This window comes from Typopeltis vanoorti, chromosome 16, assembly GCF_054136105.1.
Source record: "Typopeltis vanoorti isolate ZY-2024b chromosome 16, IOZ_Tvanoo_1.0, whole genome shotgun sequence".
NCBI lineage: Eukaryota > Metazoa > Arthropoda > Arachnida > Uropygi > Thelyphonidae > Typopeltis > Typopeltis vanoorti.
In genome coordinates, this window is record NC_143564.1 from 49553614 (window position 1) to 49568201 (window position 14588).

At 34.3% G+C, this 14588-nt stretch overlaps 1 protein-coding gene across 1 annotated transcript in view; it reads left to right on the forward strand.

Annotated features, from left to right (window-relative positions):
* Nucleotides 1-14588, forward strand: part of l(3)80Fj (lethal (3) 80Fj) — a 770029-nt gene that overhangs the window by 611907 nt on the left and 143534 nt on the right. The window contains exon 44 of the mRNA XM_090405954.1: nt 6344-6436. Coding sequence (XP_090262080.1) covers nt 6344-6436 — 93 coding nt within the window. The remainder of the gene's footprint in view (nt 1-6343; nt 6437-14588) is intronic.

Genomic DNA, 14588 nt, shown 5'->3' on the forward strand with positions numbered 1-14588 from the left:
ACATTTTCAGTGGTGTTGTATCCATAAAAATTGGACAAGATACCAATGGGCTAACGTGCTCTTTCGAGATGAGTCATTTTAGTCTTTCCTCTGATTCTACGTGATTTGGCGTGAAAGTGCTACTACTTACCATCCTGAGAATATTCTTGAAAGGGATAGATACACTGGTTCTAGGGTCATGGTCTGGGAAGACATTATGTTTAATAGATGCACCGAGCTACATGTGCTGGAAAAAGGGACGATGACTAGTGAACGATATTGCAATGAAGTTCTTCAATGCCATGTCATGACTCCAGTAATGCTAAACATAAAATGCATTACTAAAAGCAAGCATTATTTTATTCTTTTACTTTATCATATAACAAAACTTAAATATCATTAACAAATGTTACAATCAGTATGTGTAATACTCTAAAAAATGAACATAATAAGAATGCCTTTTGATGATAGATGGATTTGATAGCCCATTTGAGACCACACCTTTCTTAAGATTCTTGTTAGAGGAATTAAGTGCTTTCAAATTCATGTTTGGTCTCTAGGACATTGTTTCCTGATTATATCCAACCCTTTCCTCAGACTGTGAAATAACATCGAGAAATAGGTATGTATGACATGGTATTTCTGATCTTGAGTTTGCAAAAGCATTTGACAGACTGTTCCATGGTGAATTAGTACTTTAACTGCAATAATGTGCTTGGTCAGTAAACTGGCTGTGGAAACTGCATGTGAAAGGTGAGGGGATAAGAAATGGGATACTGCAGGGAATCAGTGTTTAACTCATTGCTGTTCATTCTGTATAAATAATGATATTGTGGATTGTTTTGGGAAGGGGAAATATTCAGTTCTTTATTGATATTGTGGCTCTTCAGGATGATATGAATTCATAAACTGAAGAGTGCATACTGTATGGGGTTTTGTACCCAATTCAAGTAAGTGGTACTGAATTTTCCAGGATATAACACAGCAAAAGTCATGATGACATGCTGAATAAATGCATATAAATTTTGAACTATAAATAGCTATCTTAATAGAGAAATTAACAGATTTTCAAAAACTTAAATTATCCTGTGCAACTAATAAATTACACAAGCCAAGCAACTAAAATTTGATCAACTAGACCTAAAACCAAAGAAAAGTTTCCAATACATATATAAAGCATTTCAGTATATTTACAGACTACCTATCACAAACTGGCTATGCTTTTAAAAACTACCAAATATCACTCTCACAAAGAATGCCACAATTGATATACAAACTTCCTTGTCAACATGATTGCAAAGTTTCCTACATAGGCTCGATGATCAGGTCACTATGGTTGCAGCTACAAGAATATTTTTGCAACTGTAACGTACCCATTCCCGAATACCTAAACAATAATAAAATCAAATACTGGTAAAACTGAAATCATGATCCACGCATTCGAACAGAACCACATTTCTCAAATTGAAAAGCTACAATACTGGACTTTCAAAATAACCAAACTACATTAAGAATTTCAGAAACCATAGCTATTACATGTAACAGAAATTCCATAATGTCCATCGCCCCTATGTGATTTCAAAGAATTGGAAGCTCCAACATATTCAAATTAACCCAAGATTTTTGCAATGAGCAATGACTAAAAATTTGATGCACTCATATAAGAAAACTTAAAAAATCCTTTACCTTTTCTCTTTCCCTTGAATATTCTTCATACCTTCTGAAGATGACCCCTGAGTCAAAATGGTTCACACACTGTTTCACACATTTTCATTTTTGTTTGTTCATTTTTTATGGAATTCACATTATGTCACCACAATATGTATTCCTCTGTTTTTAAAATTCCCATATACAGTATATATATATTTTTTTTAATCTTTATTTCCTTCTGATAGGAAAAATTTTCCATGCATTTTTTAAATCTAATTTATAGTATAGTTCAGTTTCAAATTCCTCTTGTAATTTATTATTCCTCTTTGAGTTCATTTTATAGTTTTATATTTACCAACAATGTCTCATCAAATTTATGTTCCAAAAATGATAAAGTTAACAAAAAAGAACACACAATGATCTTCCCCAAGGTATGTCTAAATATCATTTATGTTTTAGTTTTTATTCATATAAATGACAGAAAAAACTCAGTGTTTTGGGATGTAGCCACCTGTTATATTCAACATGCTAAAAACACTTGGGATCAGTTGGATGTTTGTGTATTAGACTGGTAACCATTATAATGATACAGAAGACGTATCTGACTGCCAAAGAACAGGTTGACCATGCTGCACAGCTCATTAGGGCTGTGAGGCATGCCTCCACCATAATCCTGTGAGAATGCAGAAAATGATGTTGCAAGAAATGAATGTTTCGTAGAGAATGATGTCACGTTTACTAACTGATGATCTGTGGGGGAGAGTCTATCATTGTTCTACTGGACACTTCCTATCACCACAACTTATGTGCCAGAGGGTGATAAATCAAAGGCACTTCTCTGCTGACACATGAACAACAGTTACAACGATATCCTCTTCACAGATAAGATTTTCACCATTGAAGAGTCATTTAACCACCAAAACAATCAGGTATATTCTCCAGATGGTCGCAGACACATCTGGAGAATATACCTGACCATCACTGACACAGGGTGATGACCTCATGATTCAAAGGGGTCATCACCATGTGTCAGTGATGGTTTGGTGGGCCTATCCAAGTTGCATTTCTGGGAGAAAGGGATCAAAAGTTAAATCTCAGCCAAAGTGTATCAAGACACCATACTGGAACCTGTGTTACGGTCCCTGAACAACACTTTGTTTCACACTAGTCAGTGGACCTTCTAACAGGACTCAGGCCCTGGACACAAAGACGAGAACAGTGGTTGCAGACAAATGTGTCCCTAAACACAATCACAATGGGAGATGAATGTCATTGTTGTTTGTTACCACCACTTATTGCAGGCCTGAAATGGCTTGATAAATGTTACTAGTTTAGTCTCTACAGCAGAGTTTCTAGACTAGATAAAAAATTAATAACTAATAGATAGAAAAAAAATCCTTAGGACACATTAATGCTACCATCCACAAAAGGCTTACAACCTTTTGTAGATAGTAGCACAATGAAAAAAAAAAAAAAGATTTTTAAGGGTGGATGGAGAAAGATTGAAATGCTTCTCTATAAGGTACATAGCATGCAGTGAATATTTTTTGCATCAAAGTGATGCATGATTGAAAGGCATTGTCAGAGGTTTTTGCCAGTATAATGACTATGAATTTAAGATGTGTTATGGGAGATATTTTGTCATTTATGGTCACTTCTGGTAATGGAGTTTTTGATACCATGGAGGTGACTTTATTCATAATAATATTCTGTTTGAATTGCTTGAGATGAATCTGAAAGAATGGTTTCAAATTAACTAGTTTTTTTTTTTCATATTATTATTTTTAAGAGAGACTTCCAGGGAATCAGGAACTTATCAAGGGAAGCCATACTGTCATCTGATTCTTGAATTAATTCACTCTATTTGCAACAAACATCCAACGATAATCTATTTCAATCACACTACTCTATAAGAGAAAAATTTAGCCCTAACTCCTTTCTTGACAGCATTTATTCTCAACTTCCATGGATTTCCTCGTGACCTTTCCCCACCCTCCATAAAATGAAAAATTCCATCTACTGAAATTCTGTATAACCCTTTCAGAAGTTTATGTCTCAATCATATCATCCCTCTTTTTCCTGTTTCCTACTGTTTGCAGCGTACAAATTCTCAGAGTCTCTACATAATCAGTATTCTACAATCCTGATATTATATTTTATGATATCATGTTATGATATAATATATCATGTTATGATATCAATATTATCACTTAGCCAAAAAAATTAGCAGTCACACTCAAGGAGTTGGTAGGTCATTCCCCCCCCTTACATAAAAAAATGCACAACCCTTCATAAACAAAATTAGAAACACCACACTCAATGACAAAGATTTAATAGTCAGCTTTGACATAACTTCCCTTTTCACTGATATCCCGATCAGTGATATTATCAGAACATATTTCTGCCTACCATCACAGCCCTCTTTGTCCACATGCTCAGCTCTGGGTATTTTGTGTGGCAAAATAATTTTTACCTACAAAAAGAAGGTACGGCCATGGGCTCACCACTTTTTTCCCCACTAGCTAACTTTTACATGGAAAACTTCAAGCAGTGGGCTTGAAATTCTGCCAGCCTAAAGCCCAAAGTCTGGCTCAGATATGTTGATGATATTTTCGCTATTTGACCCCATAGCCACGAAACATTAAATATATTCCTAAGCCACCTATACAAACAACGCAAACGTATCCAATTCACCATTGTAATCGAAAACAGCTCTCTTCCTTTTCTAGACACACTCATCACGCGTCTTCCCTCAGGCTGTCTCTCCTTCACTGTCTACTGCAAACCTACACACACACACACAGGCCAATAAATACATAAAAATTCATACCACCATCCAACACAAAAACTAGACGTCATCAGCACCCTCAAACACAGAGCCCTAACAATTTGCTCCAATGAACAAGCTCTGGATGAAGAATTTGAAATTATTAACCATACATTTGTAAAAAAAAAAAAAAAAAAAAAATTTGCCAGATCCTCCATAAAAATGCCATAAAAGCAAAAAAGATTACAAGAATGCCATAGCCAATCCCAAATTAGGGAGATTTTGGAAAAAATAGATAGAACACTGCTGAAATACATAAAGATATTTTTAATTATAATTTTTTTATTTAATTTTTATTTTTAATTTTTTTCCCATGAGAGGTCAGGCTGTAGTAAATGATTAAAAAGCATATACATTCGTGTTACTTTTGTATAGTGCAGTGTCATTTAGCTTGTATCTTATACATATATATTTTTCCTAATGTTAAGTAAAGTAATTATTTTAACATGTGTGCTCTGTTTCCATAAATTTTTCAATCTGATTCCTGATATCATTTTTGACACTCTCCTTGGCATTCTCTCCACTTTATTAGAATCACCACTGAAACCAGGAGACCAGACGTGCACACAGTAGTCCAAGTGAGGTCTTATCAAGGCTTATAAGATGCAAAAATGACTTCCTTATCATTACATGTCAAGGTTCATTTCAGAATTGCCATTATTCTCTGAGTTGTATTTACAATTTTTGCTATACGACCTTTGAACTTCCTATCTACTAAAACTCCAAAATTTCTAGCCTCATCAGTTTCTTCAAGCATAATCCCACCAATATAATATAACATTGGATATCTAATCACACCACAATGCATGACCTTACATTTATTAACATTGAACTGAAATCCATTTTCACATTTCCAGCTGTTCAAATCATTTTGGAAGTACTACACATTAGTACTTGCAATTACATTCCTGATTACTCAGCCTATCTTTGCATCATCAGCAAATAGCTGTATGTCACATGTCAAATCCTTCCCAGTGTCATTAATGTACAGATTGAATAACAGTGGACCAAGGACTGATCCTGATCCTTGTGGTATATTACTAGTTACCTTAAATCTTGCAGACTCACATCTCCCATATAACACTTTTTGTTATCTAAGTCAGCCATCCTCTTATCCACACTAATATTTTATAATCCAATCTCATATTCTTCAGTTTATGCAACAGCCTTCCATGGTATATTCTTTCAAAACCCTTAACAAAATCTAAAAGTATCACGATGTATTCATTCCTGTTTTCTAACTCAGTGGTAACATTATTATAGAATGTGAGCAAGTTGCTAAAACATGACCTTCTCTTAGTAAACCCATGCTGTTTGTTGCAAAGTAGAGATTCTCTTTCCAACCCATTTCTGAATGTGAGCCCTAATCAACTTTTCCAAAATATTCATCACCACTCTTGTGCAATGGGATTATCATACATGCTTTCCACTCCTGTTTAATCTACCTTGTTCTGAGGCTCAGATTACATAACCTGACCAAATGAATAGCCAGTCCAGCTGAACACTCTTTAGCATCCGTGCTGATATTCCATCAGTCTATTATTGAAGAATTTTTATTCAATTTGTGCAACAGCTCTAATATCTTCTCATACACTTCAGTTTCTTCATCCAGTGAAGAGGTAGCAGTGAGGTGAATGTTGCATACACCAGGTTGATAGCTTTTACAAAATGGTCACTCTTTAGTAGAACAATCTCTTCTGCATCTGTCATACTCACACTATCTGCATTCAGTATAGTTATTTTTTCATATTCATTCTTTATTTAACTTGCAGAGCCAGTTTCTTTTCATACTCATATGCACTGCTTGTTGTTTATTTGAAATGAAATTGAATCCCATTTTAATCAGAAACAATGTTATTTATTTATTTATCTATTTATTTATCCTAGAATGACCCTAAACACTCAGAAAATACTCTTGATGGACTCAGACAAGTAATGGCAATCAAGAGTAAAGTTGTCTTACCCTATCTAGTACCTCAGGTAAATATTATTTTAAAAAAATGTTTCTCTTAATAGAAAAGAAAAAGCTAAGTTATTTTTAGGGATAGAACAGACATTTAATATAAACTAGACTCAAGAGTTTAACTTGATAGGGTTTAAAATGAAGAATATTAATTAACATACTTATGTGCAAGTCTTAGAGTATAGATAGTGAAAACTTGAAAATAAAATTTGATTAGAGCCAAGATTTGATCATAGCAACAACTACATTTAGAAAATACATGAAGATAACATAAGTGGTAAAAACTGATGACAAAAAAAAAAAAAAAGGTTAAAACTGAAAAACTAATTATGCAAATTTTGGATTTTGAAGGAACTGGAAAAAAAGAGTGAGAATAAAAATAATTTCATATACTTGTACATAGTATGCCAGCAATAATATATATAATAGGACTTTTTTATTCACTTTTTTTTTTTATCAGTTCCTTCAAAACCCAAAATTTGCATAATTCCTCTTTTTATACAAAAGGTTTGCTGTATCGTCAAATGTAGCTTGCTGTTTTCTTTCCCACTGTAAAGATTTAGGAGAATGATGATTTTTCAATTTTTCAATTATTAATATTTTGTTTCTGTTAATTGCAAATGAAATTTTACAAACGTTTGCAGAATTGATGCATGAAGTACAAATCAGTGTTTTGATTATGTGATGGTATTTGTATGCCTGTTTAAAATTTTAATTTCAATAAATTAAATTTGTATTGTATTCGAGAAAAATCGTTCTCTATTGGTAAGAGGTTTAACGTATTTGGACATTAGGAATGAAATTACTGCATTACTTCCTCTCCATTTTTAATTTATAGCATATCTTCATTTATATATGCTATCAGTTATTTCAATTAGTGTTTTCTGAATTCAGTGCATTATCAGCACAATTAATCTATTAGTCTAGCAACATGATAATACAGTTTGTAGAAAGTTTTTTCAGTTATTTGGAAATTAAATTAAAATTTCCAAGAAATTATATTCTTGTTTAATCCTTTATTATAATGGAGGATTAAACAATGTGTAAATATAAGATTACACATTGTGCGTAAGCAATGTTTTCACATGAATTAACATCATGACTAGGGTATTTGTATATTGAAGCTGATGATTTCACATTAGTTTCTTTAGTATCCTATTATGCAAAGTAAATCTCCTTTCAATAGTTATATTGCTATGCATTATGGAAGAGTCATTACCCAGACTAGTTTTGACCTTGGGATGAAAAAGTAAAAGAGGTGCAAGAGAGCAGCTGGTAGTATTAGGAGAAAGAGAAGACGGATAAATAGTATGAGAGATAGAGAAAATGGCCTCAGCTTTTTTATATCATCATATAGTCAAAGGCTATCATTTTTTTTTAACCAGTTTCATGCAGATGAACAACCAAAAGACCAAGTTAAACTAAAGCGCATAAATGACTGATACCTGGGTGGTTAGCTTTTATCTGAGTTAACTGTCTTGAGTTAGCCTTCTCTTCCAGGTATTGCCCTTCAGTCATCCCTGCAACTGACCATAAGACCACATTGAACTAAGAGGATAGAACTATGTAAAAAAAACTTCATGTAGTAAAAATAGACAGAATTTTATCTTCCCCTGGTGAATATTGCATAATGTTGGGTGGTCTATATCAAAAATACCACCTAGCCAAAAATTTGTTATCTCCTAGAATGCTTCTTTCTAAATACTAAAATCATCAGACTGAATAATAAAATTACTGCAATACAATATTGTAAAGCATTTGTATATCATATTTCTGGTTTTCAAATCCATGTTTCTTCCTAATATCTGTCATAAATGATATTTTAATTCATTAATTATAAAAATCAAAATTTTCTTCCTGTTCCTGACAGGTGGCTGGTACTGCAAAAAAATAACCCGTATGTAAAACAATGCTGAACACATTACATCATCTGTTCCAAATATGCAGGGCAGGAGGACAGCTGTAGAATGCATGTTCTACTGTTTGCAATTGTTAACAGATGTCACAGGTTGGATCTCCAGTGTTAAATACCTCCATTTGATAGTATTGACTGGAGGGCGAACATGTGCAATTCTCATCAGTGGGAGCCAGACCCAGAAGAGACACCAATAACATGGAAGAAGGCTACCCTAATTCTGATACATAAAAAAGGTGAGATAGAAGACTTGACAAACTACCGACCTATCAGTCTACTATCAGTGGTTTACAAAGTGTTTACAAAAGTCTTAGCCCATAGGCTTTGTGCGAATCTAGACCTAGCACAACCAAAAGAACAGGCAAGCTTTCGAAGGTGCTTTAGTACAATGGATCATATTCAAGTCGTACAGCAGATTATTGAATGATGTAATGAATATCCGTTACATGTCTTGGTTTTATTAACTATGAGAAAGCCTTTGATTCACTTAAAACTTGTGCAATACTTAAAGCATTGCGAAACCAACAAGTGGAGGTGCCATACATCAGAACCATCAAATCAGCATACACTAATGCCACAGCAGCAATTCATTTCAATGGAAACTTCTCTACTGTGAGAATACAGAGAGGTATAAGACAGGGTGACACAATATCTCCAAAATTATTCACAGCGTGCCTAGAAGAAATATTCAAACTTCTTGATTGGGAAGGGAAAGGTGTGAAGATAAATGGAAGATATTTAAGCCATTTACGCTTTGCAGATGATATAGTTATGTTTACTTCAACTGCACATGAATTACAGACTGGTATCCATGAATTCCAAATTGCTAGCAAAACCTGGCCTAAAGTTAACGATGACCCAAATTATGTTCAATAGCTATGTCCAACTAGAAATAATAAAAATCAATGAGGAAATTAAACAAGTAGATCATTACATATACTTAGGACAACAGATATCAATGGAACAAAATATCATGAATGAAATTAAAAGGCACACGATGCTTGGGTGGAAAGCATTTGGAAAATTACATTCAATATTCAAAAGCCAACTACCATTATGCCTGAAGAGAAAAGTTTTTAACCAGTGTATTTTTCCTACATTGATATATGGCTGTGACTCATGGACCCTAAATGCAAAGGAAATTCAAAAATTAAGAACAACACAATTTAGTATGGAAAGAAGTATGCTTGGTTTCACAAGATTGGATCACAAAAGGAATACATGGATAATAAATCAAACCAAAGTCTATGACATCATAGGAGGCGTGAAACATCTGAAGTGGCAATGGGCTGGGCATATTGCTTGAAGACAAGATCAACGATGGACAAAAGAAGTACTGGATTCGATTCCACGAGAGAAAACACAACCACGACTGACCTAAATCATGGTGGATTGATGATATCATCAAATTTGCAGGAGTGACATGGAAAAGGAGAGCCATGGGCAGACAGTTTTGGAGTAATTTTGGAAAGGCCTTCATCCAGCAGTGGATTGACAATGGCTGATAATGATGATGATATTTGCTATACAGTAATCCCTTGATTAGTGCGTTCTTTTTTTTTATATACCCAAATTCGATTAGTGCACCTATATACAACTTAAAAATAAATATTACAGACTTCAAAAATTTTCTATCTATACATTTTTATGGCTAACTATTTTAAAAAATCACTCACCAGAATGAAATAATTTGGTTTGAGGGCAGCTTGTCCAAGATTTTTGTCCTTTTATAAGTTTGTCCAACGGAACACTCGTCCATTCGGACATTTCGTCCAATCTCAACTCAACTTGAGGGTACATGGCAGGAATTTGATGATGTTGATGAATAGACTCGTCCAGTCGGACAGTTCGTCCAATCTCAACTCGTCTGGTCGAACATTTCGTCCATTTCAATTTGTCCCATCTATGTCAACTGACTATTATTGTCGCCTGTGTCAACTGACTAACCTACTACTATGCGAACTGACTAACCTGACCAACCAATGTGTCAGATTAACCCACCCCAACTGGCCTGACTAATATGACCAACTGATGTGTGAACTGACTAACCTACTGGACAAGAAAAGTAATTGGATTGGATGAATAACCTCAAACCCAGGTGCTTTCAGGGCATTTCGTGCAATTATTTTCAATTGGACGAAATGTCCTACTGGACAAGATTTTGATTAGACGAACTGCCCTGAAACCCCTTGGACTAATATCAAACCCAGGTGCTTTCAGAGTATTTCGTCCAATTGTTTTCAAATCGAAATAGGATTGGATGAATAAGATTGGACAAAATGTCTTACTGGATGAGAAAAGTAATGGATGAAATAGGATTGGATGAAATGTCCTACTAGACGAGAAAAATAATGGGCGAGATTTTCATTGGATGAAAATTATTGGACGAGCTGCCCTGAAACCAATAATTTAGTTACCGATTTGAAACATTTTACAAAGTTATTTTTAATGGCATACTACAATACTTCCATGTACACTATGTATATTATGTTCCAATTTTTTACCGTCAAAATTTATGTCGTCTGCTATAGTGCGCCCACAGATTCGAGACACTTCTGCACATGTCTCAAAAAGCAGAATCCATTTCGATAATAGGGTAATCAATCCGTCTTCTGGGATGAGTTGTTTATTATTACACGTCGGAGAATTAACTTCTCTTTTATGATGATCGTTGCAGTTTTTAAAGTGGTAACTATTTTGTTTGCATAACAGTTGGGAAATTTTATCTATAAAGCACGTGATTTCGCATGTTGGCGACCAATTCGTACACCCTTCATTTCTTTCTCCCGTTCAATGATAACGTCCGAGAGTTAATTAAATCTCATTCTTACGAATTTAGTGATTCCGACCTGCTAATTTCAGATGCACAGCAGGAAAATCCCGAAGAATATGAAGAAAATTTAACCACTGATAGTCAGCCAAAAGAGATTTCACAGAAACAATTTGAAAATATTTTTCATTCAATCGAAGTTTTTAAGCAGCAATGCTTAGAGGCTGACTCTGATGAAGACAGAAGCAGTAAAATTTGCAAAGGAGTAGAAGAGGTGTAGGGCCATACCGTCAATTGTATGAAAAAAAGAAACAAAATGCCTGCCAAACCATGTTAGCTCAATTCTTTGTTAAGAATTAGAATAATAAAATTTATATTCTGAATATGTTTTATTGTCTTTCCGCTTCATTGGTTTTCCTTTAACTAGGCCCTGAGACATACCTTAATTATTTTATAAAAAAAATTAAAGTTCCAAAAAGAAATTTAAACAAAAATGTTATATTCAGGAAATGACAATCAAGGAAAAGAAGTAGCCATAGTATTCAACACAAAATAAGAGCAAATCTTCTTGAATGGCAGGCAGTCTCAAGTAGATTGATGTGGGATGATATTAGAATGGGGAATTGGACAATGAGACTTATTTGTGCCTATGGTCCCACAGAAGGTTCTCCCTGGTGCAGGACACCAGAGTGTACAGAGGATTTGAAATTGGAATAGTTTCCTGTTATACCTTGTTATCTGTTCCATGAAAAATAATTCTCTTTAATATAGTATAAACAGTTTCTTGATGAACCCTTAACCCACCCATACCACTAATGGACAACAGATTTACAAGTTTAATTGGGTGAGTTTCACATAAAAAAACATATGGATATTTCCGTTCCTTTTCATTAGTTCATCCATCTTGTTTCAAGTATTCTTCTCGTTCTCTCTTCTTACTCAGTCTGTATTTATTTGCTTCTTTTCGTAAGTGATATCTTAGATCGTATTTTCTATATGAACTGGAGAGCGATAAAATTCTTTCAGCTTTTTCTGAAATGAATCCTATATAGAGTAATGAATGCAATAAACTTCATACTTATCTCTTTATACAATCAGTCTTCCATTTTCTAACTCTTTTTCTAATATCTGTCAAAACTTCGTATATTGAAGACACAGAAACTCCAAGTTTTCTCCTGATGTTCCTTTTCTACTTATCAACAACTGAATGCTTAGCATCCTTCTGAGCTATTGTGCATTACCATTATTGCTTTCAACCATTATTGAAATTACCATTATTGAAATGGCAATAAGAGATCTCTTTTATAGTGCAGGAAATGTAATTATAATTGAATAATGAAACAGCCAGAATTTATAACAGTTTTATCAAGTTCGTTTAATTATTCATGCAATATAAATTGCAGCGGTAACATTGGCTTCTCTCATAAGTGACAACATGATTCATAAACATTTGTCTAGATGCAACCAGTACCAACATTTTAGCCCTTTACAGCAATTAATTATTAATCATTTAATATATAATAAATAATAATAAATATATTATATACAAAAATGTGACAATCAAGGAAAAGAAGAAGTAGCCATAATATTCAACACAAAATATGAAGCTAATCTTCTTGAATAGCAGGCAGTCAAATATCAAAATGGGGAATTGGACAATGAGACTTATTTGTGCCTATGGTCCCTCAGAAGGTTCTACTAAGGTAGAAGTGGAGGAATTTTTTGATGATTTAGAAAAAGCAACTGACACAATGAAAAAGGAAAATTTGGTCTTTGTTGGGGATCTAAATAGCAGGGGTAGGAAATGATTGTTAGACATGCAAAAATATCTTGGGAAAATTTGGAGAAAAGAGCAAAGCTAATAATAATGGCAAATACCTGTTGGATTTCTGCTCATGGCATGGACTGGTTATTACTAACAACATGTTCCTACATAAAAATGTGCACAAATTCACATGGAGAAAAGAAGCAAGGAATAAGAAAAGTCTCATTGACTATGTTATTGTTGATAGTGATGTTTTCTCCCTGATGCAGGACGTCAGAGTGTACAGAGGATTTGAAATTGGATGCGATCACTATTTAGTCTTGAGCAGGATAAAATTAAATTTCGTATTGAAAAGAATAACATGTAAGAAAGTTTTAAAGGGAATAAAAGTTGATCAGCTTTCAGATGTGAACAGTAGCTAAAATACACAAAGATTATTGAAGAAAAAATGAAAAAGTTTCAGAACAGGAACCAAATCTTGGAGATTCAGTGGCAAGACTTGAAGAAAACCCTGATTGATTCAGCCAGAGAGGCATTGGTGAGGTAGTCTGCAGGGATAGAAAAATCAGAACTCTATGGTGGACACGGGAAGTTAAAGAGACAGTGAAGGAAAAGAAGAAAGCATTATCAGAAGTTCCTGGCATATAAGTCAGCTTTTGCTCTTAGAGAATACAGGGACAAATGCAAGAAAGCTAAACAGTGTGTATAACTAGCTAAACAAAAGTCATGGGAGGACTTTGGCAAGAACATAGAAAATAAATATCAAGAAGGTGGTAAGATATTCTGGCGGTTGTTGTAGAAGCTTAGAAATGGAGGAAAGAGTGTTGTAAAAGGAGGTAGAGATGATAAAAGTGACATGAAAACGGGAGAAAAAGATATCCTTGAAGTATTGAGTAATTACTTCGAATAATTGCTATATGAAACAAGCAGTGATAGCACAGTGGTAAAAAACACTGACCAGGCATGCAGTCAAGAATACAAATATCCATGCTTGAAGTAGAAAAAGCCATCAAAAGCCTGAAATGTGGAAAGGCAGCAGGAGTAGATGATATTCGACCAGAAATGCTGAAGTATGGTGGTATAAAAGTCTTACAGTGGCTCCACTGCATAGTTCAGAAAGAATGGACAGAGGGACAAATTCCCGATGATTGGAGTAGAGCTCTAATAGTACCCATATATAAAAAGCGAAATGAAACTGAATGTGAGAATTACAGAGGTATTTCCTTACTGAGTGTTCCTGGCAAGATCTATGCAAGTATACTTGAGAAACGGTTGAGAAGAATTGTGGAAGAAAAGCTTGGTGAAGAACAAGCTGGATTAAGGCCATATAGATGCTGTCAGGATCAGATCTTCACTTTACGACAAATAGTCAAGAAAGCATGGGAATATAACAAAGATCTTTATTTAATTTTTGTCGATCTGGAAAAGGCATATGACAAGGTGGCAAGAGAGAAGCTATTCAATACGCTACAGTTATATGGTGTCAGTGGGGCATTATATCAAGCAATATTTAGTCTGTATTTGAGTTGTAAGTCAGCAATTAGAATTATAGGAAGTACAGGAAGATGGTTTAATGTTAAATCTGGTGTGAGCCAAGGATGTACATTATCCCCTCTGTTAATTCATTATCTATATGGATCACATTATGAAGGAAAGTAGTATTAAACATGTTATCAAAATTGGAGATGTTAATGTCAGCTCTTTGCTTTATGCGGATGA